We start from the raw sequence: 25,268 nt of genomic DNA on the forward strand, positions 1-25,268 counted from the left end.
CTCTCTCAAAGCTCTTTTCTCTGTCATACCATAGCCTCAGCCAACTAATCCCCTCCGACCTCTACACTCTTCTTCATCATGACAGACCCCCGCACAGGCAGCGCCTGGATCCTCCCCGCCGAAAAACTAAACTCAATTTACCCTCACCTGGGCAGCATCTCCAACCTCTGGCACAAAAAATGGTCCTTTCCCGCCAGTAAATCCCTCTATCCCTTCCACGATGGCCTTTACGAAGACTTCGCTCCGATTTTCGAATCTCTGATCTCAAAGGGAATCCACGATGGCTACACAGACGCATACACTCGCGAATTCGTCCCGACGGCTGAGAGATTAGTCGCCGAAGCAGATGAGAAATTAGAGAAAGGAGAAGACAAGGAAGAAGTGATTAAGGTCTACCTTCGCGCGTGTGCGGTATACCGGATAGCGAGATTCCCGTACATCAATTCAGATTTGAAGAGGGATGTTTATGCGGCGCAGAAGAAGGCATATTTGAAAGCTGCGGCGTTGTTTGAGGTTCCGATCGAAGATGTTGAAATTGAGCATACAGCGGGGATCGCAGGTCAAGATGAGGGAGATAAAGTGCCATTGTACGTTCGCGTGCCGAAGGATGCGAGCAACGAGAAGCCAGCTCCAGTGGTATTGTTGATGTGTGGGTTGGACGGACATCGCCCAGACAATACTGTACGAAGCGATGAGTTCTTGAAGAGAGGGTGGGCGAGCGTTATTGCCGGTAAGTCTGTATCAGGAAGCAGGCCTGATCGTGTGCTTCACCGAAGGCAGAGCTAACAGTGCCGAATGTATAGACATCCCTGGTACGGCCGACTGTCCTGCGCTGCGCTCTGATCCAACAAGTGCCGATCGTCTGTGGACCTCCATCCTGGACTGGATCTCCACGCAACCTCACCTCAATTCTCGTAAAGTTCTTGTCTGGGGCCTTTCGGCGGGTGGCTACAACGCCACTCGTGTGGCACATACTCACGCGTCCCGCATCATAGGCTCCGTAGCCCAAGGAGCCGGAACACATCACTTCTTCAGTCGAGCTTGGTTAGAGAAGGCCGCCAACCACGAATATCCTTGGACAGCTCTGCCTGCACTGCGTGAGAAGTTTGGATACGAAACTGAAGATGCGATGTTGGACCACGCACAACAAGAGTGGAGCTTGCTGGACAACAAGATTGTCGAGATGCAGAGCTGCAGACTGCTGATGGTAAACGGAACGCATGACGGGCTGATGCCAATTGAGGATAGCATGTTGATGATGGAGTACGGAAGGCCAAAAGAAGGAAGGTTTTTCACTGGACTGCTACACATGGGATATCCGCCTGCGAACGGCAGCGTGTACCCGTGGATGGGAGAGGTGATGAATAGTGTGCAATCGTAGACAACAAGAAATTGACTTTCGGATCGAAGCCCGCGACCGGGCCGCTTTCTGCGGATGAATGCTTGAGCTCGAAGCGTGGCGCTCTGTGAGTCGAATGCTATTGCAGCGGCTCCAAAGCAGTATTCCACGCACATGTGTGTGCTTCCGACTGGTCTTCGTGGGATGCGAATCACATGCTGACACCACCACGCATCCTGACCTCGGCTTGCCACGTTGCTTAGTGTTATGCACAGTCTGCGACACTGCAGCTACCCTGAGCTCAACTTGACGCCCAAGCGAAGCACATGAACATCGACGGCGGTTTTCGTCCAGACTTCGCACCTGCATGGATGTGGCTCATGTGCTTCCTCGTAGGCAGGGCGATTGACAAGTACTGTCGATCTGTACTGACTGTAGGCTTTGGTCATCTTCTGCTCTGCCGCATTCATCCCTCTTCCTCCACAACCTTCAGCTACGCAAAGATGACTTCCACTGCGCAGAGAGCTTTCAATCAATTGTCGTTGACCAGACTGCCGTGTTCCTCGCCGTTGCGCTTAGGCAAGAGTGTTGCGCAGACAAGAACCAGGCCAGATGCTGGTGAACGGCGACAAACAGAGCCGGTGAGATCCGACGTGGTTGGTGCCAAGAATGGAGAGAGGTATACTGTCCCCTGAATCATGAGAACTTTGCGTGGATACTGTACTCACAGCTCTTGTCCAACTCAGTCGAGACACCAGTAGGGACGACCACGATCTCGGCAAACACAAGCAAAGCTCTGAAGAGCTAGTTTGGTGGAAAGCCACGTCGCTCGAGTCTCCGGGGCTTGTTGAATCGTTTCGGAAAGAGGATATACACCAGAATCGGTCGATGGATCGGAGGTGACGGAGAATGAGGTCAGGTTGATCAGTCGTCCCAGGGCATCTTGAGAATATGTGAACCTGGGAGTGCACCTTGATTGTAGTACTCGGTGCGCTGCTTCCTCTTCGCCTCGATCTTCTCCTCATGCCGCCTCCTCAGCTCTTCGAGCTTTGCGTACTTTTTCTTACGTCGTCGCGACTGCTGCTCTGTCACCCTTTCTGCCTCGATCAACTTCGCGTCGATGGCTGTCCTCTGGTCTGATGACAGCACCCAAGGCTTGTTCAAGACTCTTATCTTCCAATCTGCGACCTTGGACCAGTGTATCGCTTCCTCATTGGTATCTTTGACCAGTCCAAGACGAAGAGCGATGATTTGGCGAGATTGGTTGTAGCTCTCCACCTTCCCTTCAGCAATGATGACTGTGCCCATGTCGACTGTCGCTTTGCCAATGATCAATACAGGTAATCCGAAGTGTGACATGACTTCGACATTGTCGAGACTTGTCTTGCTAGAGTAGACTGCTCCGTTCTGCTCCCGATATGCCACGGGCCGCTCCAACTTGACCTCAATGTTGGCGCCACTCCCGTCGTCGACAGTCATGAGAATGTATCTTCCTCCGGCCACTTGATCGATCTGGCACACAAATCCGACAATTCGCACGAACTGTATAGGGTGGTTCAGCCAAAACCAGACATTTTGCCCGCGGAAGCCAGGCTCTTCGCGAAGTTTGTAGACATCGGCGGCGGAGAGCTTGTTCCAGCGGAACCAGGTTGGCGAGGCATCAAAGTAGCGGGCAGCATACTGTTGAACACCCGAGGGAGCGGTGGTCATGTCATCGTCGTACGTAGAGAGTGGAGTCGTCGTGATCGATGAGGAAAGATGTTTACAGTGTCGAGGCAGAAAGTGCGTCATCGGCAACGCGACCGCGTCAAACACGAAACTTACGCGTTGGCAACTACCACTTCCACTTCACTTCCATTCCATCCAACTGCCTGTGTTCCATACTGACATCGAACGCCCTTCAGCGAGCACTATCTCCGCCACCATCATCATGCCCAAACGCAAGGAACAAGCCGAAGAAATCTCTCTCGAGGACGAGGAAGAGGAAGTCTCCGCTGGTTCAGCTCCCACGTCCATCAACCCATACCATGTCCTCGACCTTCCTCCAGACGCCTCAGCCGATGAGATCAAAAAAGCCTACCGCCGCGCAGCTCTCAAATCGCATCCTGACAAGGTGTCACCCGATCAAAAAGATGCTGCACACCAACGCTTCCAGGAAGTCGCATTCGCATACGCCATCCTATCCGATGAGCGTCGGCGGAAACGCTACGATACTACCGGCCGCACAGAAGAGAGTCTCGACATTGAAGACGATGACTTCGACTGGGCAGATTTCTTCCGCGCGCAGTTTGCGAACGTGGTGACAGAAGAGAGGATCAACGAGTTCGCGGGCAGCTATAAGGGTAGCGAAGAGGAGAAGCGAGATCTGTTGAAGGCATATGAGCAGTGTGAAGGGAGGATGCAGAAGATCTACCAGACGGTCATGCTGAGTGATATGACGGAAGATGAGGACAGGTTTCGTGCAATCATTGACGAGGCAATCGAGACCGGAGAGGTTGAAGGGTATGAGAAGTATTTGGGAGAGACAGAGAAGCAGAGGGAGAAGAGAATCGCTCAAGCGAGGAAGAACAAGGAGAGCGAGGCTGGCGAGGCGAAGGCTGCAGAGGAGGAGATTAAGAATAAGAAGAAGGGCAAGGGGAAGAAAGAGAATGGGTCGGGAGGTGGCCTGGGTGATCTTGCTGCATTGATACAGCAGAGGCAGAAAGGGCGTGAGCAGAACTTCTTCGATCATCTCGAGGAGAAGTATGCACCGAAGGGAAAGAAAGGGAAGAGTTCAGCTATGGATGAGCCGCTTGAAGAGGCTTTTGCTGCGAACCGCAAGAAGGCAGATACCGTCGAGGGTGCGAGGAAGAAGGCTAAGACCAAGAAGTGAGCAGTAACCTGCTCTTCTGGTTGAATTTGATGATAGACTGTACTGATAAGCATGGCGTTCAGGCGCAGTGATACCCAGACTGCATACTGGAAACACTGAGATGGAATCGTGGATTGATTACAGAAGCCAAATATTACAGAGCTACAGCGATGGTCCCCTCGCCCGATCTCTCACCCGAAGAGACGTGTCGCAGTCCTCGTCTATCTGCTATTTCGCTCAAGATCCCGTATGGCATCATGCAATCGTCTACCCTTACTCCGAATGCCTCACAGCCTTCGTTGATCTTCACATCGTTCCACGTAGGATAAGCTAACTGACGATCTATCTCAGCCGTGTGGTATTCCCAGCAATAACAATCTCTTCGCCTTGCGTTGTCTACCAGTGTAAGTGGCACTAGTATACGGTCGAAATATCCTGCTTCCAACGACCTGCCTTGGCCGAGTGGTAAGTTCATAAGTCGCGGGCATATCTGCCAGCGCCTAGTACTCCACAAGCCTCTTCAGGACAGTTCGAAGGCTTTCGATGGTTCTTCGAGAGAGCCTTGATGTGCGAGTTGTACTGCTCAGCCAAGGAAGATTCTTTTGCCTCACCGTCCGCTATGTTTCATCACAAATGAAGCATGGTGGACCTTTTTTGATCAGCCTCATGCATTGTGACAGTGCACATCTACTAAAACAAAACCTCTGAACCCCAACGATCGTTCTTGGTCTAGCGGTCTGCCAAGTAAATCGCCAGCATGGTTGCTGGCGTCCAGCCTACGGCGATATTTGGACACGATCCTAGGCCTGCACAAGCCTGTGTCGCAGCCTTCCCATCGCTGAACCTCTACCAAAAACAATTGTTTTGCTCTCGTTTGTCTTTTTCTTCTGCTTCCATCGCATTGTCCCTCTCCGCGAGTCTTTGGTCACGTTTGCTTCCTCGCCCGTATCGACAGCACATGGGGCTTCATATGCAGATGAAAGTGCCAAGTCACCAACAATTGTTCTTGGTCGAGCGGACGGCTCAGTAACCAGCCAGCAAACAAACAAGCTTGCTTGCTTTGCGCTTGGATCACTTCAGATACAGTCCATTCAACGTCGTCATTAATGTTTCCCTCGTTCAAGCGGCTCGAGCCTTCGATGCGATGCTGAAGGTTTTTCCCCGATGTAGAGAGGATGATTGTTTTTGCTGTCAGTCATGCTACAGTCGTTGAATTTCCTACTTTTCCATACACATCTATTCTCGCTTCGCTTTGGGAACCAAGGAGAAGTCGCCCTCGACGCAAGTTTGACCTCTGATCTGAACCTCGTTCTGCTGTCCACTGCGTTGGTTGCCACCTACCTTGTCAGAGCTTTACCAGAAGTTCGAACCGCCTTTCTGAGCCATCAGTCTTGGTCTAGCGGGCCTAGCCAGTAAGTCGTCATGCCTAATGCTTGGAAAATAGCAAGAATACTTTTCGAGGTCGCGCGCTCAGCAGAGCTCGAGAGAGGAGGCAGGGTTCCTTCTTGGTCCGGAACGTGGCTGAATGTTTTGTCCTTTGATGTTCGTCTTCGCCTCCCGAACCCGTACGAACTTTACCATCCGCATAGTTTACTGTTACTCCCGCCATTTGTTTCCTTCTGCTCCAGGCTTCCAGAAAGAATTCTCTCTCTCAAGAATTTGGTAGCTTTTCATGTGATTTAAAGCTTTGTCTTCTCAATGGTCGGTCATGGGGTAGTGGTATGCTCAATCAGTCATTTCCGTTCCAGAGAAATGCTTGAGTTATCGGTTGCGCTCGACATCACTTCACATGGCGTGCGTATAGCGCCATGAAAATGTATTCAATACCTCCAACGACGACTGAGCCATTGGCCAGTTTGTTCGCTTCGTTCTGAAAAGATCAGTGCAGGCTCAGTGCTCCTCGTGAGCGAAAGCACTCGGCTGTGCTTTGGCCAAAAGTTGCCTTCGTGACTTCGCATGTTTTGCACAGCCACCTCCAAGCGCCTACTATCCTGCTCTACCAGTCTGACCATCTTTCTCCCGGCCATCACACCCTCCCCACTCCATCCTCACAATTCAATCTCAATCTCCCCCGTCGCAGGCCGACTCTGACAAGATCCCTTGCGGCCGATCTCCCTCCGGACCATAAACCTGTCCCTTCACAATCTTCACTTCACAAGAACCACACATCGCGCTTCGACACCCATATTTAGGTTTCAGTCCAGCTTGTTCTGCAAGCTGCAGAATTGTGAGATTGTCTTTTGCGTGCCATGTGGTTTGGACATTCGATTTTGTGAAGAGGACCGAAGCTTGTGGTGGGTAGTCTTCGATGTCTGCCATCGTGTCGGAGTTTCCTGCGTTGATGAGATCAGATGATTGAAGTTTTGGTATGGGAAGGGGAGGAGGAGAGGATGTTGTGGCGAGACTGGTGAGAGTGACGTTGGAGGCGGGTAATGGTTTAGCCAGAGGATCGAAGAAAGTCAGTCCAAGTCCCATCAAATATTGATGCTTCCCTCCAGACAAGCATGTCTTCCCAGTCTCCTTTGGAATTTGCGGTCAGTCTTCAAACACATCGTCTCTCCATCAACAACGCACGCGCACCCATCATGAGAATGAGCCTTAATGCTCTTTACAGATCGTAGATCATGCGCATATGTATGACCCACACCTCGATGCTTCTGTGCCAGCCAACGACATCATGTTGTCTTTGAGCACAGCGCAGCTCATCTTCACATTCAGATATTGGGTGGTGTCCACAGAGCGAACACCATCGAAGTCTATCGAGATAATTTTTGCACCTGGAGCCGAGGTCTAGAAGACCGGGGATTCAGGTCACGGATGTAGCGAGGAACTTCCCCAGTCACATTGGCACAACAACTCCTGGCAAGTAACTGAATGGGTAACAGAGAGGATCTGTTCTGCACTCGGAGCATACATGTGCGACGACCAAAGACTCAGACAGAGACGTATCGGTACGTAGGGAATTATAGTATTGAACAGGCTACATGTGAGATGATGAGTAGTCTAGGAATCGGAGGTGCTCAATCGCAATAGCTCTCCCATGGGCACGGGGCGTCGATTGCGCGGAATAGCATCTTGTCCTCCTTCGTCCAAGTTGTGCGGTCGATCACCTCAACATTCGGTCCCTTCTTTCCCATGAATGGTCGACGCAGAGGCAGACAATGTTTCGAAGTATCCGGAAGCTCTCCTTTCTGGAAGTAACGTCGGACCGTTTTGGCATAGCAGAGGCTCGATTCTGCCCGACCAGTGTGGCCCTCTCCGTCCGTGATCAGGAGACCAGATCCCTTGAAACGACTTTGCATTGTTTGTGCGGCTGGTAAACCAGTGACACCATCGACGAGGTTGCTACTGAACAGTATGGGATTGGCTGTGACGTTTGAGGCAACCGCATGCTTGTCACCAAAACGCCAGCCGAATTGGATGGGCCAGTTGAAGTAGGTCATACCCCGAGAGGCTTGGACATCTGCGGTCAATGGTATGACTCTGCGCAGCGGCTCCAACTGCTGTGTTCTGAATTCTTGCGGTGACAAGCGGACGGTCAAATCACCGCCTCGAATCACCTAGTTCGGGGCTGATATCGCTTAGTTTGGGTGCGACAAGATATGGTGAACGACTTACCAACGTTGTCATTCGACATATCAGCATCGAGCGGGATCCTTGTTCCTTGAGTGCTGTTCCGGCCTCCGTCGCCTTTTCCGGCCTACGTTGCCGTGTCAGTCAGCACTTTATGCACTTGCGCTCGATCCCTTCTAAGACAGCATGCTTACAAAACTTTCGTTTGTTCCAAGAGGGGCATTGCCTGTGGGCAATCGACTCAACACCTCGGCAACTGCTGGCCTAGAGGCATAGGGTCAGCATGGGCTCGTTATCAAGAAATGCGGGTCTTCGTACCACTTGAGCAGTGGGCGACTATTGAGGCGTGCCATCATGGCTCTCACGTTAGAGGCATCGATCGTCTTCCCAGGGTTGATGGGATCCGGACGTGGACCGTTTTTTTCCAAGTCCAGCACTATGTTCTCCCATCGTCGCTCGGTGTCGCGAGAAGAATTTCCGGCCCACATCGAGCAATTTTCAGGACCTGCCAGGGCACAATATTCGGAGAACTTATGGACTGGATCGTCGGCGGTCAAAGAACTGACGGTGGGGTTCCCCTTGAACCACGCCTCAGAGTCTGTTGCTTGTCAGCTAGCCGCATCGATAACAAGGGCGCACCGCTGCACTCACCAACGACCCCGTCCAACAAGAGTCTATTCACTCTGTTTGGCTGCATGGCGGCGAGGAGCGCTCCTAGCACAGTGCCGTAGGAGGCGCCGAAGAGCGAAACAGGTTCTTCACCTTTGTTCCATTTGAGAGCGACTTTCTGCAGCGAATCGATAGCCTGCTTTTCTCTCCACTCGCCATGGCGCTCGACAAATTCCACCATATCTCTGACGACCATGGCTGAAGAAGAAAAGTTGGCAATCTTGGATCCAGCATTTGGATTCGTCGCGGGATCCCACATGCACTGGCGCATTGGAAGCCGCCGCCGCAGTTCTCATACTTGAGAGCGGGACTTGGTTTGATCTGTCGCGCTGTCAGCACTGTGTACCCTCTGTCTCTTCCTCTTGTTCTGAGGTGACTCTCGTGGGGTGCTCACATCTGTCCAGTTGAATTTTGGAGAAAGTGACCCGAATTCGAATTGCGGCTCTGGGATTAGATCATCCGGAGGTGGAAGAGGTGATGCGTGGATGAGGGTTGCAAGTGTTGCAGCGAGGGAAAGGATCTTGCATGTGCTAGCCATGGCTGAACAATGTGGATTGCGGATGGAGAATGAATGTTGGCGAATGCTGGTGATGTGCGTATGGTGAGTGTATGATTGTTGACTTCAAGGATGAGCTGCGAAGATTGACTGTGGTCGGGTGGCAGCGACGCGTTGCTTGTTGCTACGGCGGCAAGAGCAGTACAGCAGTGTCGAGAAGCTGCAGTGCTCGGAGTGCAGCTACCTGAAGCCGCGTCGACCTGCTGAAGAGCAGCGACGGCTGTGGGTGAGCACTTCATCTTCGTCTGAGCCACTGATTGCACATCCTGTGCGCGACATTCTTCAGAGAGCAAGCTGCCATTCGATTCAGCCTTCTTGGGCTGGCGAGCGCCTGAAGCAGAATTGACGACTCAAGGTAGTCGTTCCTCAGCATTGGACGATCTCAAGCAATCTCAGCTTCACGAGGAAATGATTCTGGACATGCATGTGGTTGATCGACAAACAGGCGAGCGTACGATTCATGATATATGAATACATAGCAGGGCTTGAGCCATATTCAAGATCACTACAGCCTGTTCAAGACGGGAAATCAGGTTAGCTTCTCCTTTGATTAACACATCCCGGAGGACACCGTCCGCCATTTGTGATCATGCAGCGACGATGCCGGGAACACCTACATTGAGGCATTGATTCAAAGCTCATGATTGTGCTATAGTACTGGCACAATCCTACCCGAGCGACTTCGCGCAGACAGTGAACCGCCGCAACTTCAAGATTCACAGCACTCGAAAAACTTCACTTGTGCAACGCGCGCCCCGAACTTAAAGTCCCAGCTCGACCGTTACAGTCACCATGCATCTCCGATCAAATACCTGCACTCAGACAAGCACTGTTACAACAACAATGGCGCCACAACCTAAACGCAAGGCGAAACACTCCGACGAAGCAGCATACGTTCCTCGCCAACCTCAGAGACGCGCAAAGAAATCAGCCCTCCCGGAAGAAGCAAAGAAACCCAAGAAAGCCGCAGTTCCTTCTCGTCGCGACCCTCGAGCTCAGCTACTGGAAGCCCAGCAAGCACTCGATGCCGCAATCGACGACCGCAAAGAAGCCCAGCAATGCTACAATCAGACGCAGCAACGTCGATGTAACATGGAGCGCGAGAGAGATCTGATGAGAGTATTGAAGGGTTGGGAGTCCGGTGAGTGCATAGCGGCGGAAGAGAATCTTTGGAAGGCGGAGGAAGAAGTCGCGGAGGCGCAGGAGTGGGTTCGAGAGACACTCGAGGCGGAAGCGAAGTGTGGACCGCGCTTGAATTTGTTGTGGGAGACGGTGAGGCTTTTGGACGAGGAGGAGGGCGTTGTGAAGGTGAAGCGAGAAGATGATCAGAAAGATCAGAAGATGGCCATGAGGGAGAAGAAGGAAGTCGAGTTTGACTCGGCAGTGGAGTGTAATTGATGGCAAGGCGCAAAGAATAGCAACTGTCGGCGAGAATCATGGCGGCTGAGAACTCGAAATTGGATGGCGAACAAGATGTCTGTGAGTCGGCGCTCTCTTTTCGGTCGGAAATACGACCCTTCTTGATCAGACAAGCTGGTTGTTCACACGCTTTAGGGAATTTCTAATCACATTCGAGAACTTCCCAGACATGACCAAGACACTTTCCTCAAGTGTGTGAGACTTTGTCTTGGGACGGCCAAGACTGCAGATTGTGTCCAAGATCCCGCGTCGTGCTTCTTTGTCAGTCTCAGGGCCCATTTGCAGGTTCGTGTTGCTCGAAAGCTACATGCAGCCCCATGCAAGCCACGCCAGACCCAGAGATGCAGCAACCACAATGTTCACCATCATTTCAGGGCCACTTCCTGTGTAAACTGGCCCAGTATAACCTGTACTGCCGTTCCTTGTTCCAGTCCGCCCAAGGCCGCTCATGATGGCATCTCCCACGCCGCTAGCCGCAGCAGACTAGCCAGGAGTTGAAGCGACACTACCGCCTCTTGCGCTGCCAACGTCACCAGTGGCTCGGACATCAGTGCCCTGGCCCGGACGTGGGGTCCGATCGGATACGACGGCGCCAGATGTTGTAGCCGTGGCGGCACTACCGATACTGCCAGCAGCGCCTTCACTCTCATTGTCTTTTGCCACTGCCGGAGGTATGCTCTCATTGTCACAGCCTCCTCCCGAAGGCCTGCTCTCATCGGCCACAACAAGACTAGACGTCTGAGATGCGGCTGTTCGCTCCTTTGTGCCAATTTCCACAGTTGAGGAAGCAGAGATCGACTTTGAGACTGCGACGATAGGATCCGAAGTCTCGTCGAATACACTCGTGGCCAACGGTTCAGAGTTGGCTGTATTGGCCAGTGTGTCATCTTGGACAGCTGTGGAAGTAGATGTATCTCCAGGACTCACCACCGTCGGGCCTGTAAGGTTATCATCGCCGGCATTGTCGGCGGGAACTTGACCACCTTGGCTGGAAGTGGGTTTCCCAGGGCTTGACGTTGCTGGTAACGGTACTGTGGCAGGACTCACAAAATCCGAACTTGCTTCCTCAGAGATAGTTGACGACTGTTGATCAGGAGTCGTTTGATCTTGCATGGTGGCCACATCCAGCACAGATTCCGGTCCCTCGCTCTGTGGGAAAATCACCTCAGGAACAGAGTTCGACGCACTCTCCAAAACCGCAACAGTTGGGCTCTGCACTGGCAGAGGCTCATCGCCATTATCAGCCGAAGGACTAAGAGTTGGTGTCATTGGCGGCTGTGAAGCATCCCCAGTAGCCTGAGGCTGAGGCTGAGTCCTTGAGTCGGTAGTAGATCTGGCCATCATGACTGTCACACGTGATGTTTCTGTAAGCTGATTGACAGCAATGTGCACCGTAGGCTCGCCCGGCGTGTCTACCGGGATGCAGTCAGTCATCCAAGGGTAGGCACTAGTCTGAAAACTCAAGTAGCGTTCAATAGCTTCGGATGGCAAGGGATAGAAGCCTGGGGTTGGTAATGGAGCATCGAGAGGCAGTGTCTGGATATAAAAGTGGCTCGATGTGAACGTTTGTCCAGTCTGCGTCATCGTTCGCGATGTGTAGGCACCTGGCACATCGTCCCCGATACCAATACCGTACAGGCCAAAAACATACACAAAGCCGGATGTGAAAGGCGCCGTATGGGTTGTGATTGGATTTCCCGACGAATAATCTTTCCACGTTATCGAGCCACATGAGCTTGAGGTGTCGTACCAGACCTGGACGCGGTTCCACGCCAACCACGGGGTAGGATATGGACTGTCAGAGGTTAATCTCTTTCTTGCAAGGTGTCGAAAGGTCAGACGTACGCATCGATCTCGGTTGTCGAGCCGGCTTGATACACATGTGTGCCAGCGTATGAATTACCGGAGACCAGTGTGAGAGGTACGCCTAGTCGTCCGAGTTCACTCTCGACACTAGACAGGCTATAGTGGTGGCCATCAAAACCTCTGATCCATAACCCGAACCGTGTGTATATCTCTTCCTCTGCCATGTAGCTTGTGCTTACGTTGGCCACTTCCTCCTGGTCCCCATAGTCCAATATCGTGCTGTACACAGTAGCCACGGTTTGCACAACGCTAGTGTTGTAATGAAAGTTACCCTTGACACCGATGTCTCCCTCGGCATAGCCTGCAAACCAGCAACACGGAGGGGCTGTTGTCGGGTGCGATATTGTGTACTCAGGCCTCAGGCTTGAGGAAGCCGACTTGATGGTGGAAATATTGCTTGTAGCCGTTCCGCTGGCATCTTTAGTTGCTCTTTCTGCATGCTGTCCATTGACAAGCACCGCTTGTAACGCCCAGAGAGTAAACATCTGCATCTGATGTTCTGTGAGCCAGATGTGTCAAGATCGTAGGATGACGAGGATATGAAGCGACATGTGGAAGGTGGGTCGAACTCTCCTCTTGAGCTTCCTCTGATGCTCTGAATGGCCTACTGCGGCTGACTCTGGCAGGGTCAGGTACGCAAAGTGGCTTATTACTCGAGGTTTCAACTTTGTTTGTAGGACATGTCCTACATTCGACGCAAGATCCCGGCGTAGATCAGGCTGTTCCGACCTATACGCATGCGTGCAGGTTCACCGGAGACCTTGTTCGTCTGTCAAGCACCAGAACTCAGGGGTATGAAGATCGGCTTGCGCCAGAAGGAAGACCTGATCCAATCGTTCAAGATGGGCACGCATGATCGTCTGTTCGGATTCCAGTCAATATCTATCCATATCAGCCACCAGGACCAGGTAATGCAATGATAGCCTATCATGCATTCGGCTTGGTGCGCGCCTCCAGTGAACCTACATCAACTTGCCTACCATGCGCTGCAACGCACATTTCCTGATCTCAAGTGTCATTAGAGTCCGTCTAAAAGAGCAGCACGCTCGGATTTGGATCGGTGCATACGAGGTACGTGCCTACATGCTACTCACCGGTCTTCAAATTCTTCTCAGCCTTGCAGACTCAACCCACTTCCGATCTGCAGCGCTTGGCTCCAATGATATGTACCCAAGAACGCCGTGTGAAACTGTCGAAAGACCGAAATATCCCGCATGCGGAGGTCCAATTATTGTTGGCTTGATGTGTCACCGATCATGCACTTTGCCGCAAGGCTGAGGCTGAATCTCTTGCGCGTTCATGCCTGCAATTTGAGCTTGCGTACCGTCTGTGTCACCTTTAGCAGATACTTGCATCTGTGTTGATCTTGTTGCAATCATTTTCGATGGCTGGCAGCATTGTGCCTGCCCCAGTATCATGGGAGCCATCACATTTCTGGGAAGGCAACTGTGGAGCACATTTATCGTTGAAGCAGCCACGTCCCCACAGTACTTTCGGGTTGTACCTGCCACCGCAGGCCAAGGAGTGTGGAGCCCAGTGCCAGAAGGCTGTAGATCAGCATCACAAGACGGATCTGGACACTGCGGCTATCTGCGAGGCACGCTCCCATTTCAAGGAAGGAATAGCTCCGGCTTCGCCACAAACGAAAGCACAACTTGGCAGAATATAGACATCTACACACTCGATGCTCAGCAAGCCAAATTGGGATACGAAGGTAATGGACTCTTTGGACTAGAAACTGTCGGTCTGTTCACTACCAGTGGCAAGGACACAACCCAACTACCAGCCCAAGTCGTTGCGGGCATTGCAGACCCCTTTTGGTGGCTCGGACTGATGGGACTTGGGCGTAAGCCCAGCAACTTTGCGACCTTCAACGATCCGATTCCAAGGTTGTGGTTTCCAAGCGCACTGGCGAACGAAACGAACCCGCAAATATCCAGCTTATCATGGGCGTATACAGCTGGAGCATCTTACCGAAACCGCAGCCCTGGATCTCTGACCTTCGGCGGCTACGATGCAAACCGAATGACCACAAGCATATCCCTCGAGATGGGCCCGGACAATTCCAGACCACTGCTCGTAGGAATGCAAAAGATCACAGCCGAGAACACACAAGACGGTACTGTCAACTTACTCCCAACTGGTACTCTCCACTTCGTAGACTCCACCCTTCCACACATCTGGCTACCCAACGACGCCATCGATGCATTCGTCTCAGCGTTCGGACTATCCTACGACAATACAACAGATCTCTACTTAATCAACGAAACCATGCGTGCTCGCAATCTTCAATTAAGCCCAGCGATTACCTTCACCTTCGGGAAAAGTGCCAGAGAAGATGGCTCAGAAACAACAAATATCGTATTGCCATATGCAGCTTTCGATATGAATGCTTCATATCCATTCTATCAGACAGAGACACCATATTTTCCAATTAGGAGAGCTTCGAACGATAGTCAGTACACTATTGGCCGGACATTGTTTCAGGAGGCGTATGTGGTTGCGGATTTTGAGCGGAGTAACTTTTCGATTGGGCAGGCGAATTTTGATAATTTGGGGACCAAAGCTATTAGAGCCATCGAAAGGCCAGTCGCTGCCGAGAGCAATAGCACAGTGGAAGATCAAGATCAGTCATCGGCACTGAGTGGCGGCGCGATCGGTGGAATCGTAGCCGGCGCCCTAGTGGGTGCATTACTCATCGCAGCTATCTGCTGGGCTCTCTTGCGTCGTCGAAGGAAGAAGAAGCAATACAAAGCTGTTGATACAGCTACCACCAAAGGCGATTCTGCTTGGGCTGAGAACGATGCAAAAGTCGACACTTTCAACCATCAACCTATAGCTGAGCCCGAGGAACTGTACGGACAGCGGGACCCAACAGAATTACACGCAACGACGAGCAAGTGGGGTGTTTATGGTGTGCAGGAAATGCCTGCTCCGGGCGCTGGGGCATACGATGGAGCGGCAGAGCTCAATACGCCTCCGATTGGACATGAGAGTGGTCGATTGGCAGAGGTTAATGGCAGTGAGCCTGCAAGATTTGAGATGGGAAGTGATGGTACTCATAGACCAGGATAGGGTTAGGTATAAAAACTACGTTGGTCGGACTGCGTTATGAATGTGTACTGTAGCACTTTCTCTCGTCGTATCGCAAAGCATCTGCTTCAGCCTGGCCTTTGCATGATACAACAGGTGATGGACGTGGTGTAACGGCTTGTACGCATAGCATTAGGATCGTGCGTGATGCTTTCATCTGAACCGTTGAGCGAGCGCAAATGAACCTCAAGCACCTGACTGCTTTGGTCCTTGCTCGATAGCTCAATCTCAAACTGCACACGAATCGGCAGACACATGCCCAAGTCAAGGTCTGCTCTCGAAGTCAAGCTCCCCGATGAGTGACCTAGTGTGTGATCAAAACATATTCGCACTGCTCCATCACAATTCCAAGCTCTCCCAGCACCTTCATGCAGGCCGCCTTCTCTCCGTCGAAGTACTCCGACTCAGCCTGCTTATCCAGGCTCCACCACAACTCGATCCTCACCTCGAAGTTCTTGATGAGGGCTGCGGTCTGCTTGCCAATTCGACGAAGCCACTCGTAAACCGGGTGTGCAGCCTGGTAGCAGATAGATTGCCACTCGAGCAAGACACGCAAGTTGCCATAGTACATTGCCAGAGTCTCCGTACGTACTTGTCTGTTGACTCTGGTCAATGACGGTTGGTGGTTGACTCCGCCATGCACGTTTCCGTTCGTTGATGCTGCATCAATGTCCCATCGGAAGTCTGCTCCAGTGTGTCTCAGGTCACTGCGTAAAGTCAGCTTTGCTTGTGGGAAAAGTCCGACACTGCTTGTCCAAAGATAATTCGCTTACATCGTCATTCTACTGTAATGCCCGAATACGGCGTAGCATTCGCAACGTGCAGGCTGGAAGCACCAGCACTGTCTGCCGTAGCCAGCGAGCTCCAAACAGCCGCTAAGCTTGTAGATCTCGTTTCTCAGCTCTGCGGGAAGATCGAGAAATCCAGTCGGTTTGGCAGGTATCGAGTTGTCGGTATGGAGGGCGGTTGAGTATGCCAGGGTAGGAACAACTTGGATGCCATCACGATCGATCTCGGTCTCGAGTTCTTGGACTCGAGTCGCGTTGCGTTTTTGTTCGGAACAAACATTGTCGAGTTCGAGATACAGCTCACCGAGCCTGTCGTCAAGCTGCTTGCACATGTGCTCGAATGTGCGGTCGATCTTCCAGTAGACGACCTTCTGTTGAGCTTGTAGTCCCTTGTCGTTCTTGTAATTGCCGCCAGCAAGATCGCGTCTGCCCATGAGGGTGGCACCCGCGTCGCCGTATGAATCAGTATTCAGGTCGCGAATGTGCTTACGCAGTACATTGATGCGGGCTTCGAGGTTCGACAAACGTTGACGCTTAGTGCTTAAGAGGACGACGACGGGATGCGTTGTGTCGGGCGACATGGTCGCGGTGTTGGAAGGGCGCTTGTGTTCTTCAGGTTTTGTTTGTGAAGGCGCAGGTCTGGAAGTGGTGATGATGGTTAGGAAGAAAGACGAGGTTGCAGATTGGGTCAGGTTTGTACGGGCCATGCCAAGATTCACGAGCGTGATGTTGGTGAATTGGGAGCAGGGCCCGCAGTGAATGTCCATTCACTCGTGAATCATGCAGACCATAGATCCCTAAGCACTCAATCAGTGGATGGCGTATCGTTATATCTGCCACCCCGGATTTTGCAGAGCTGCCATCGTGTATATACTTATCGAAGCATTGTGTATAGCAGCAGAATTGCTGCTGATCGGACGAGAACGAAGGAAGCCTCACAGAGCTGAAAGAGAGGGCAGACTCTCTGCTATAATGGACTCGATGTTTGCTATGCCCGTACCTTGCATAAATTTGTGATTTCATGCAGTTTCGCGATCTTTCTTGCTCCTTTGTTTCGAAACCGGCAGCAATTCATGTTTTCAGTAACGACATTGCAGTGCATTGATGTTAGAACGCTTGATGCCGACCACTCCATGAAACGTAGCAAGTCGGGTCGTCGTGATGCTCAAGATACGCTCGGGCTGGGTTCGATTTTCTGCAAGAAGATGTTCTGCTCCGTTTACAGATGCGTTCTTGTCGTGGATGGACCTGCCACAGACAAGTTCACGCCTGCCAACCAACTCGCTACTACCTTGACGCGTCGACGGACGCGTGATCAGTCATGTCGGTTCACTCGCCATTCACGAACCGGCACGCGACGCGGTCATATCAATTCGCTCGTGGACACGCGCCTCATTCATCAGCGAACACCTCCGCGATCACAATCGTTCCGGCTGACGAGTCGACTGCCACCTCCAACTCCATCCTCGCGCTCCCATTCTACACGACAACATGTCCACGCGGAAGCTCCGCAGCGACACGGCCGCGGAGAGGGCTGCCGCCGCCCCCTCCAAATCGACCGTTGGCGAGCAGCCAGCCAAGAAGCAGAAGTCAACCGCTCCCAAGTACATTTGCACCTGCTGCGGCGACGAGAAGACTTCCAGATCGTTCCCGAATTACACACCAACACCCGATTGCGACCACCTGATCAACACCTGCCGTACGTGCCTGAAGCAGTGGGTCGAGGTGCAGGTCGACAGCGCCAATTTCCTACGCGTCTCGGGCGACAATGAAACATCGACGTTCGGCATCAAATGCGTGGAATGCAAGGAGGTGATGAGGCCGGTGAACGTCGAGATAGCAGCGTCAAAGGCCGTGTATGAGAGGTTTGATAAGGTTGCCAAACGCAAGTTGGCAGAAGACATACCAGGCTGGCGTTGGTGTCTCGCTCCGCTCTGCGACAACGGCCAGAAGCACGTGAAGGTGGAGGCGGCCACAGCTTCGAAGAAGAAGTTGGGCAGAGGCAAGAAGAAGGATACCGAGGGTGGTGCGAACCTACAGGCCTCCTCCGCTGATCACAGCAGTTAGCTAACATTCTGACAGGAGATTCAGCAAAGCCTCCCGACATCTGCACATGCAACAAGTGCGGCGCGAAGGCTTGCGTTTCATGCGATGCGCCCTGGCACGAGGGAGAGACCTGCGAGGAGTACAAGGACCGCACGCACTCTGAGCAAGACGAGGCATCTCTGGCCATGATAAGGAATTCGTTCAAGAAGTGTCCATCCTGCAACAAGAGCATCGAGAAGAATGGCGGCTGCGACTATATGGCATGTACGTTTGACACTGCCTCCATGCCACCTTGATTCGGAGGTCCGCTGACATCAGAACAGGTTCCCAATGCAACAAAGCATTCTGCTGGCGCTGCGTCCAGGTGTTCCAGTACGGCCAATTCTGCGCGTGCCATCCAGCTCCACCCAACTGGCCACCAGCGGGGATTCTGCCTGTTTACAGATGAAAGGAAGCATCTCTGGCCGCGTCTTGACTTCCTGGACTCTGCTTGAGAGCTCTTGGTGCCGTGGGCCACACTGGCGTCGGTAGAGGCAATCTGCTTCTTCTGTCTGGGACATCCGCTTGACTCTGCATTTCTACGTGGCTAATAAGACATAGCCAACGCTGTGTAAGGAACTTCTTGCGAACAACAAACTGTGCATGGAGATAACTCGGATTTGTGTCTCGCACTTGGCTCGGTTCGGCTAAACTGCTCAATAGCCGATTGTCCATATTGTAACAATACAGCTCGTTCACGATCGCTTTCGAAGTCGCTGTCAGCACTCAGGTGTTGAGATCTGTATAATACTCGATCCTCTCCATGGACTGGACAGGTAGAGCTGAGGTCGAGCTCAGCGATAGCATTCCAATGTCTTCTCCGTCATCTTCGTTCCGATCCCTGCGTCTGGGTGCCGAGACCAACAGGCCAGCATGTGACCCTGGCGTCTGGAGAAAAGCGGGGATCGAAGCCAAAGCAGCTTGTCGCGTTGCCGGCACAGCGGAGACGACATGATGGGCGCTGTCAGCTCGAGATGAAAGGCCGCGGCGGGCGCGCCTCGCGACCTGGTAAGTACTGTGGCAGAGCATCCTAGACCATTTCCATTTCTGACCTTCATCTTCCTCCTCTCCCACACGAATTTCCTCCTCTCGCTGAAATTCTGTCCAACATATCCGATCCTCTATCCTCCCCATTGTGCATAGATACAGTCGCGTGAGCTCCCGCGAGGCGTAGTGGACCGCTCTCAAAGACCCGAGGTCTAGAGCTCCGGCTTGAACACCTTCACGAACGACCTACACACGAACGACAGCAAAGACCTCTCCACCTCAAACCATGCCTTTCCACCCTCCATCATGGGTTCCACAGCTCCCGGACATCCCGGACTCAGTCTCCATCGAGACCTTCATGTTCAATGAGTCCTACGGCAGATTCCCTCTCGGCTATTCCAAACCACCTTTCGTCGACGGCCTGACAGGTCAATCCTACTCCGCTCTCGACTTGAAGGACCGAATAGATTGGTTGTCGCGAGCACTCGTCAAAGAATTCGGATTCGACCCTCACTCTGGCTCCGAATGGGATAAAGTCATTGCGTGCTTCAGTCTGAACACCATCGATTACCTCTCCCTCGCTTGGGCCGTGCATCGCGTTGGAGGGATTTTGACGGCTGTTAATGCGGCGTACAATGCCTCTGAACTCGAATTTCAATTGAAAGATTCTGGTGCCAAAGCTGTCTTCACATGCTTGCCATTGCTCCAAACCTGCAAGGATGGAGCGAAGAAAGTTGGGCTGGGAGATGATAAGATTTACTTATTGCCCATGCCGGATATTGTAACTGGAGGAGCGAAGAATGGTGGGCATAAGACGATCCATGATTTGGTGAATGAGGGAAAGAAGTTGGATCGCTTTGAGCCTTCGGATTCGAAGTGGAAGAAGGGGCATGGGAAGGAGAGGTGTGCGTTTTTGTGTTATAGTAGTGGGACGTCGGGGTTGCCGAAGGGGGTTTGTATCAGTCATTATAATGTGAGTTTATTGTGCCGTGAACCTGGAGTTGAGGAATGGAGTTGCTGACTGAGATGGTTACAGGTCATCGCGAACACCCTACAAATGAACACTCACGAATCCCTCGATCGAGATGAAATCAACAGACAAGAAGGAGGAACACATTATACAGAGAACTGTCTCGGACTGCTCCCGATGTCGCACATTTACGGCCTCGTGGTGATCTGTCACACGGGTATTTTCCGCGGAGATGGAGTGGTTGTGCTACCCAAGTACGATTTCAAGTGGTTGCTCCAGGCGATTCAGGATCACAAGATTGCGATGTTGTATCTTGTGCCACCGATGATTATTCACCTTACCAAGGCGAAGGATACTCTCAAGCAGTATGATCTGTCGAGCGTGCGAGCGGCTTTTACTGGTGCTGCACCGCTGGGCAAAGAAACCGCCGACGACCTCGCCAGCACATTCCCCAAATGGGCGATCAAACAAGGCTACGGCCTCACTGAAACCTCCACCGTCGTCTGCGCAACTCCCACCCACGACATCTGGTTCGGCAGCTCCGGCTCCCTGTTGGCTGGGATTACAGCCCGCCTCGTAACAGTCGAAGGAAACGAAATCACAGGCTACGACCAACCCGGCGAACTCTGGGTGAAATCCCCCGCCGTCGTCCTCGGCTACCTCAATCGCCCAGACGCCAACAAAGAAACTTTCATCGACGAGCCCGATGGGCGTTATATGCGAACCGGAGACGAAGCCATGATCTCCAAATCTCCCGAAGGAAATGAACACATCTTCATCACAGATCGTATCAAGGAGCTGATCAAAGTGAAGGGTATGCAAGTCGCTCCCGCAGAATTGGAAGCGCATTTGCTTGCTCATCCTGCTGTAAACGACTGCGTTGTGATTGGAATTCCATCTGATCGCGAAGGCGAGGTTCCGAAGGCTTTTGTTGTGAAGAATCCTGGAGAGAAGGAAAATGATGACACGCTGCGAGAATCGATCAACAAGCATGTGCAGGAGCATAAGAGTAAGCATAAGTGGCTTGCGGGTGGTATCGAATTCATCGAGGTTGTGCCAAAGTCGCCCTCTGGCAAGATCTTGCGTCGTTTGGTTCGAGACCAAGAGAAAGCGAAGATGAAGAAGCAAGGCGCGAAGTTGTAGTGGAAAGGAAAATTGTTGACGATATGCATGGACTTCGATTTGCCTGCTCGCTTGGTCACTATTATGTTAGGAGAGATCTTGTATATTTTCTGTAAAGAAAGAGAGAGAGATGTTGTACAACCTTCATGACCCCCAGATTGATCCTACTCGGCGAACGGCACTTTTTGTTGCTCCAACGGAACGTCCGCTTTGTAAGCGGGAGGATCCTACAAAGGAGCTGAAGCTACCTCCATGGCCGGTTTTCGTAATGCAACAATGACTAAACTCAATTCCGCGCCCGATTTTGATGCTGTAAGCAGAGAGGATTCAGATGTCGTGCGAGCGTCGAGCTGAGAGGAGGAGGTCAAGGATATATATACATGTATGGATTAAAGTTTCGTTGTCGACGACCGTACAGACACAGCCAACGCAAACACGTTTATCGATCCCCAAGTCGCCAAAGAAAGACACATTCAATCATGCCTTCTTATCTAATAACAGGCGCGTCGCGTGGTTTGGGATACGCCTGGATCAAACACCTATCTTCCGACTCAAGCAACACTGTATTCGCACTTGTGCGCAACAAAGCCGCAACAGAGGAGAAGCTGTCCTCAGACGACACCAAGAATGTCCATGTCCTTCAAGCAGACATCACAGACTTGCCGGCACTGCAAGCCGCCGCTGAGGAAGTCTCCAAAGTGACAAACGGCAGTCTCGACATTCTCATCCACAACGCCGCTCTCCTAGTCGGCGCCAGCGCCTTCACCACAGTCCTAGGCCAGAGTCCCGAGGACCTCGCGACTGAATTGACAGATTCATTTCACTCGAATGTCGTCGGATCATCCTACGTTCTCAACGCCTTTCTGCCTCTCATCCGTGCTGGCAAAGAAAAGAAAATTGCAGTCATCACCAGTGGCATGGCAGATCTTGAGCTTGTCAACAAATATTCTATTGCATTAGCAACACCCTACGCAGTCTCCAAAGCAGCTTCGAATTTGCTTGTGGGGAAATACCACGCTGCACTCGGAAAATCTGAAGGAATTTTGGTGTTTTCGATCAGTCCTGGGGTGGTGAATACTCAAACTGGAGAATTGACTGAAGAGCAGAAGAAAGTTGTTGGGGGGATGATGGCTCAGTTTGCGGAGGTGGCGCCGCACTGGAAGGGTCCGATTACAGCGGAGGAGAGTGTGACGAAGCAGCTTGAGGTCATTGAACGGGCGACGGTAGAGGAGTTCGGTGGTGCGTTCGTCTCGCACTATGGAAACCAGCAGTGGCTCTAGATTTCCGGCCGGGAATGCGGGAGGACGGATGTATAGATGATGTATTATGTCGTTGCGGCATCGTATTGGAATGCTTTCGGAACCTTTGGTGCACAGCGTTTGGGCTATTGAACGATGCCTGTTGAAGAGTGCCGTGGTGGCTGAATGTGGCTTGCTCGGTAGTAGAGACGTGGTTGTCAGTCTTCCGGTGTCGTTGACTTTGATAGTCCGTTCTCGCCATTCAGGGTAAGTTGCAAGTTCTCGAAAGAGCATAGTCTTCGATTTGTGGATGCGGTGCGCAACGGCTGTCGGTATCCTTGCAACGGCGGGCTGATACTTGATGTAGGTGCAGTGCTGCTTGTCGGTCACGCAATCCGCAGGCGTGCCGCTCACAGCTATGCATTCATGCAATGCATCTGCATGTGGTATACCACTGCTTGCGTCGCGGTCGCAATGTTGAGAACGCGTGTGCAATGACAGCCGGTTGATGAGGCGCGTCGTGAGTGCAGCTTCGCAGAGCGCGGGCTGACTCGCGCCGCCTTAACAGCTAGTCAAGTGCATACACTTCCACAACGTTTCAGAATCCGACTCTTGCAAATGAATCCCGCATACTGCAAAGGGCCGGATCCCGTTGTGGTAGACTACCAGCATGCCTCCCTTCGACGCAGAGCGTTGATACTGCCATCGCCATCATCGCCGCTATACCACACTCTTGCGTATACTCTCTAATCATAGCGGTGGTCAAGATGGCGGTCGACATGTCGGCGTTCCCGAGCGCTCCGGACCACAGGTTCTCTCAGATGATACCAAAGGATGTCAAGAGGCGGTCGTGGAGATACCTTCAGGAGCGATCTGAAGAATACATGCGTCTGGAGAAACCACGTCAGGACTCAGCAATCGATTTCCGGGACGACAAGCATAATTCCCAAGTCTCGAAGCTCAGCGAAGATCAAGCGTGCTCCCCAATATCAAGGTCGGATGGCGGCCAGAGAGTGTCTGACATATCGAAGCTGAGCACCGACCAGCGAAGCTCGCAAGTCTCCAAGTTGAGCAACGAGGAGAGGCAGTCGCAAGTTTCAAGGCAGGAGGCAGAGCGCATTTTGAGCACACCAGTCGATAATGTGTCGCTCGTCGTTGATACCAAGAGTCTGTTTACTGTCCACCCGGATGACGTCCAATTCGATTTCGAAGCATTCGACTTCCTTCCTGGTTGTCGACTCTCAAGGCCTTTCTTCATGCCAGCCCCGGTAGCCAGGACGAGAAGGTCGACAATGATCAGTCGACACTCCGTCGTCTCAGTGGAGCTTATTGCCGACTTCGTCAAGTCTCGACGAATAACTCAAGATTCCGACACGCTTTCGCCGACTTGCATGTCACCATACGAGCTCCAACGTCTGTACGAAAATTGCATTCCACAGCACCCAGCTGGTCTGGACAATCATGCGCAGCCATTAATACTGGACAATCCGCATCCGACAACTGTAGATGCTGTTGGGTCTCCGAAGCGGCGATCGAACACGATATCCCATAGCCAGGATAATAAAGAGCGGGTCGTGTCAATAACACGGCAGAGGTCCAAGGCGCATCTCCAGCACAAGTGCTCGATCCTGATTATGGACAAGGCAGCCGCCGCCGAGCGGGTAGATGATGCGAACCAGATGCTTGCTGAGACGAAGGAAAGGTTGTATCGTTCGAAGAAGGACTTGTACATCCGAGAGGAGCACGTCAGAGGCCTCGAGGTCCATGCCACGAATATGAAGAAGGGAATGGTAAGGCTTGCTTCCTTGGGAATCTCCGAAATGGTTGCTGACGTCGTGTTTGTGCACCTTATCAGGAAGAAGCTATGCGAAATTATAGCATAACGTCCAAAGAGCTCTGCAGCCTGCGGGTATTCCGATGGGAGTGTTCGCCGTCTGTCCCAGCACAAGTTCTATCGATGCGTCAGCGCAAGATCCATGGCGAGCTCAAGATGCAAATCCGAGATCTGGAAAGAAAGCTCAACACTACGATGGCCGAGCTGCGGTGTATGGAGAAGAAGTGGAAGGAAGCGCAGAACTCGCTCGCCACCTGTACCAAAGACCTCGAGAGGCAAAAGTCCATCATCAACGACAGAACGCAAGATTTACGGATCGCCGAAGAGGCAAAGGCGCGCGCTGTTGAAGCTTTGGAGACTGCTGAGCAAGACCTCAAGTCTATGCGCACTCAGCTCGAAGCCGCACAGCAAGAGGACGCCGCGCATACTGACCCCAAAGCGGACCCAGTGCAAGAGCTGGCGAAGGCAACAAAGAAAGCCCAGCGACTCAGTCAGTGTCTGGATCAAGCAGAAGCCGATTGCGAACAGACGCGCGACAAGATCAAGCAGATCAAGCGCGAGAGTAGAGCACCCGACGCCGTGCTCCAGAAAAAACTGATGCTGGCGAGAAGAGAGCTTCGTGATCGAGAGGAGCTGCTGGGTGTAGTCAAGCAGACCAACGCAGACCTGGCACGCAAAATTGCGGATATGGAACAGCAATTGGGAGGTCGAAAGCATTGGAGCGGTAACGGTGGCGAAGCGAGGGTGTGAAGCACAGTGTCCTTCTCCAGAAAAACTTGATGATCTGAACGGCCTAGCAGGCATAGCTCCTCGGCCACTTCTTTGGACCCACGGGTAGGTGCGTTGAAGCAACAGGCTTCAGACAACGTTCGCTATGA

The 25,268-nt window shown here is 52.3% G+C and overlaps 14 protein-coding genes across 14 annotated transcripts; 10 read left to right on the forward strand and 4 right to left on the reverse strand.

Moving 5' to 3' along the window:
• Positions 1-78: 78 nt before the first annotated feature.
• On the forward strand, positions 79-1,381 carry RHO25_009851 (uncharacterized protein; the record flags this gene model as incomplete). Its single annotated transcript, XM_023601376.2, has 2 exons — positions 79-730; positions 804-1,381. The coding sequence occupies 2 exons, from the start codon at positions 79-81 to the stop codon at positions 1,379-1,381; spliced, it is 1,230 nt and encodes a 409-aa protein (XP_023453746.1).
• Positions 1,382-1,665: 284 nt separating this feature from the next.
• RHO25_009852 (uncharacterized protein) lies at positions 1,666-2,242 on the forward strand (the record flags this gene model as incomplete). Its single annotated transcript, XM_023601377.1, has 2 exons — positions 1,666-2,018; positions 2,086-2,242. The coding sequence occupies 2 exons, from the start codon at positions 1,666-1,668 to the stop codon at positions 2,240-2,242; spliced, it is 510 nt and encodes a 169-aa protein (XP_023453749.1).
• A 21-nt stretch (positions 2,243-2,263) lies between these two features.
• On the reverse strand, positions 2,264-3,049 carry RHO25_009853 (uncharacterized protein; the record flags this gene model as incomplete). The annotated part of the gene is made up of 1 exon (XM_023601378.1): positions 2,264-3,049. One exon carries the CDS (start codon positions 3,047-3,049, stop codon positions 2,264-2,266), a length of 786 nt encoding a protein of 261 aa, XP_023453748.1.
• Positions 3,050-3,269: 220 nt separating this feature from the next.
• Positions 3,270-4,211, forward strand: RHO25_009854 (uncharacterized protein; the record flags this gene model as incomplete). The annotated part of the gene is made up of 1 exon (XM_023601379.2): positions 3,270-4,211. One exon carries the CDS (start codon positions 3,270-3,272, stop codon positions 4,209-4,211), a length of 942 nt encoding a protein of 313 aa, XP_023453894.1.
• Positions 4,212-7,210: 2,999 nt separating this feature from the next.
• RHO25_009855 (uncharacterized protein) lies at positions 7,211-8,628 on the reverse strand (the record flags this gene model as incomplete). Its single annotated transcript, XM_065603222.1, has 5 exons — positions 7,211-7,750; positions 7,813-7,890; positions 7,958-8,027; positions 8,082-8,361; positions 8,415-8,628. 5 exons carry the CDS (start codon positions 8,626-8,628, stop codon positions 7,211-7,213), a joined length of 1,182 nt encoding a protein of 393 aa, XP_065459294.1.
• Positions 8,629-9,831: 1,203 nt separating this feature from the next.
• On the forward strand, positions 9,832-10,386 carry RHO25_009856 (uncharacterized protein; the record flags this gene model as incomplete). Its single annotated transcript, XM_023601381.1, has 1 exon — positions 9,832-10,386. One exon carries the CDS (start codon positions 9,832-9,834, stop codon positions 10,384-10,386), a length of 555 nt encoding a protein of 184 aa, XP_023453752.1.
• A 504-nt stretch (positions 10,387-10,890) lies between these two features.
• Positions 10,891-12,764, reverse strand: RHO25_009857 (uncharacterized protein; the record flags this gene model as incomplete). The annotated part of the gene is made up of 2 exons (XM_023601382.1): positions 10,891-12,202; positions 12,253-12,764. 2 exons carry the CDS (start codon positions 12,762-12,764, stop codon positions 10,891-10,893), a joined length of 1,824 nt encoding a protein of 607 aa, XP_023453751.1.
• Positions 12,765-13,689: 925 nt separating this feature from the next.
• RHO25_009858 (uncharacterized protein) lies at positions 13,690-15,348 on the forward strand (the record flags this gene model as incomplete). The annotated part of the gene is made up of 1 exon (XM_023601383.1): positions 13,690-15,348. One exon carries the CDS (start codon positions 13,690-13,692, stop codon positions 15,346-15,348), a length of 1,659 nt encoding a protein of 552 aa, XP_023453754.1.
• Positions 15,349-15,670: 322 nt separating this feature from the next.
• On the reverse strand, positions 15,671-16,735 carry RHO25_009859 (uncharacterized protein; the record flags this gene model as incomplete). The annotated part of the gene is made up of 2 exons (XM_023601384.1): positions 15,671-16,073; positions 16,140-16,735. The coding sequence occupies 2 exons, from the start codon at positions 16,733-16,735 to the stop codon at positions 15,671-15,673; spliced, it is 999 nt and encodes a 332-aa protein (XP_023453753.1).
• A 910-nt stretch (positions 16,736-17,645) lies between these two features.
• RHO25_009860 (uncharacterized protein) lies at positions 17,646-18,648 on the forward strand (the record flags this gene model as incomplete). The annotated part of the gene is made up of 3 exons (XM_023601385.1): positions 17,646-18,180; positions 18,237-18,464; positions 18,524-18,648. The coding sequence occupies 3 exons, from the start codon at positions 17,646-17,648 to the stop codon at positions 18,646-18,648; spliced, it is 888 nt and encodes a 295-aa protein (XP_023453254.1).
• An 864-nt stretch (positions 18,649-19,512) lies between these two features.
• On the forward strand, positions 19,513-21,339 carry RHO25_009861 (uncharacterized protein; the record flags this gene model as incomplete). The annotated part of the gene is made up of 2 exons (XM_023601386.2): positions 19,513-20,199; positions 20,263-21,339. 2 exons carry the CDS (start codon positions 19,513-19,515, stop codon positions 21,337-21,339), a joined length of 1,764 nt encoding a protein of 587 aa, XP_023453255.1.
• A 458-nt stretch (positions 21,340-21,797) lies between these two features.
• RHO25_009862 (uncharacterized protein) lies at positions 21,798-22,598 on the forward strand (the record flags this gene model as incomplete). Its single annotated transcript, XM_023601387.2, has 1 exon — positions 21,798-22,598. One exon carries the CDS (start codon positions 21,798-21,800, stop codon positions 22,596-22,598), a length of 801 nt encoding a protein of 266 aa, XP_023453252.2.
• Positions 22,599-23,323: 725 nt separating this feature from the next.
• Positions 23,324-24,439, forward strand: RHO25_009863 (uncharacterized protein; the record flags this gene model as incomplete). The annotated part of the gene is made up of 1 exon (XM_065603223.1): positions 23,324-24,439. One exon carries the CDS (start codon positions 23,324-23,326, stop codon positions 24,437-24,439), a length of 1,116 nt encoding a protein of 371 aa, XP_065459295.1.
• A 74-nt stretch (positions 24,440-24,513) lies between these two features.
• RHO25_009864 (uncharacterized protein) lies at positions 24,514-25,140 on the forward strand (the record flags this gene model as incomplete). The annotated part of the gene is made up of 1 exon (XM_065603224.1): positions 24,514-25,140. One exon carries the CDS (start codon positions 24,514-24,516, stop codon positions 25,138-25,140), a length of 627 nt encoding a protein of 208 aa, XP_065459296.1.
• Positions 25,141-25,268: the final 128 nt, after the last annotated feature.

The sequence above is a fragment of the Cercospora beticola genome, chromosome 6, assembly GCF_033473495.1.
Source record: "Cercospora beticola chromosome 6, complete sequence".
Lineage (NCBI taxonomy): Eukaryota > Fungi > Ascomycota > Dothideomycetes > Mycosphaerellales > Mycosphaerellaceae > Cercospora > Cercospora beticola.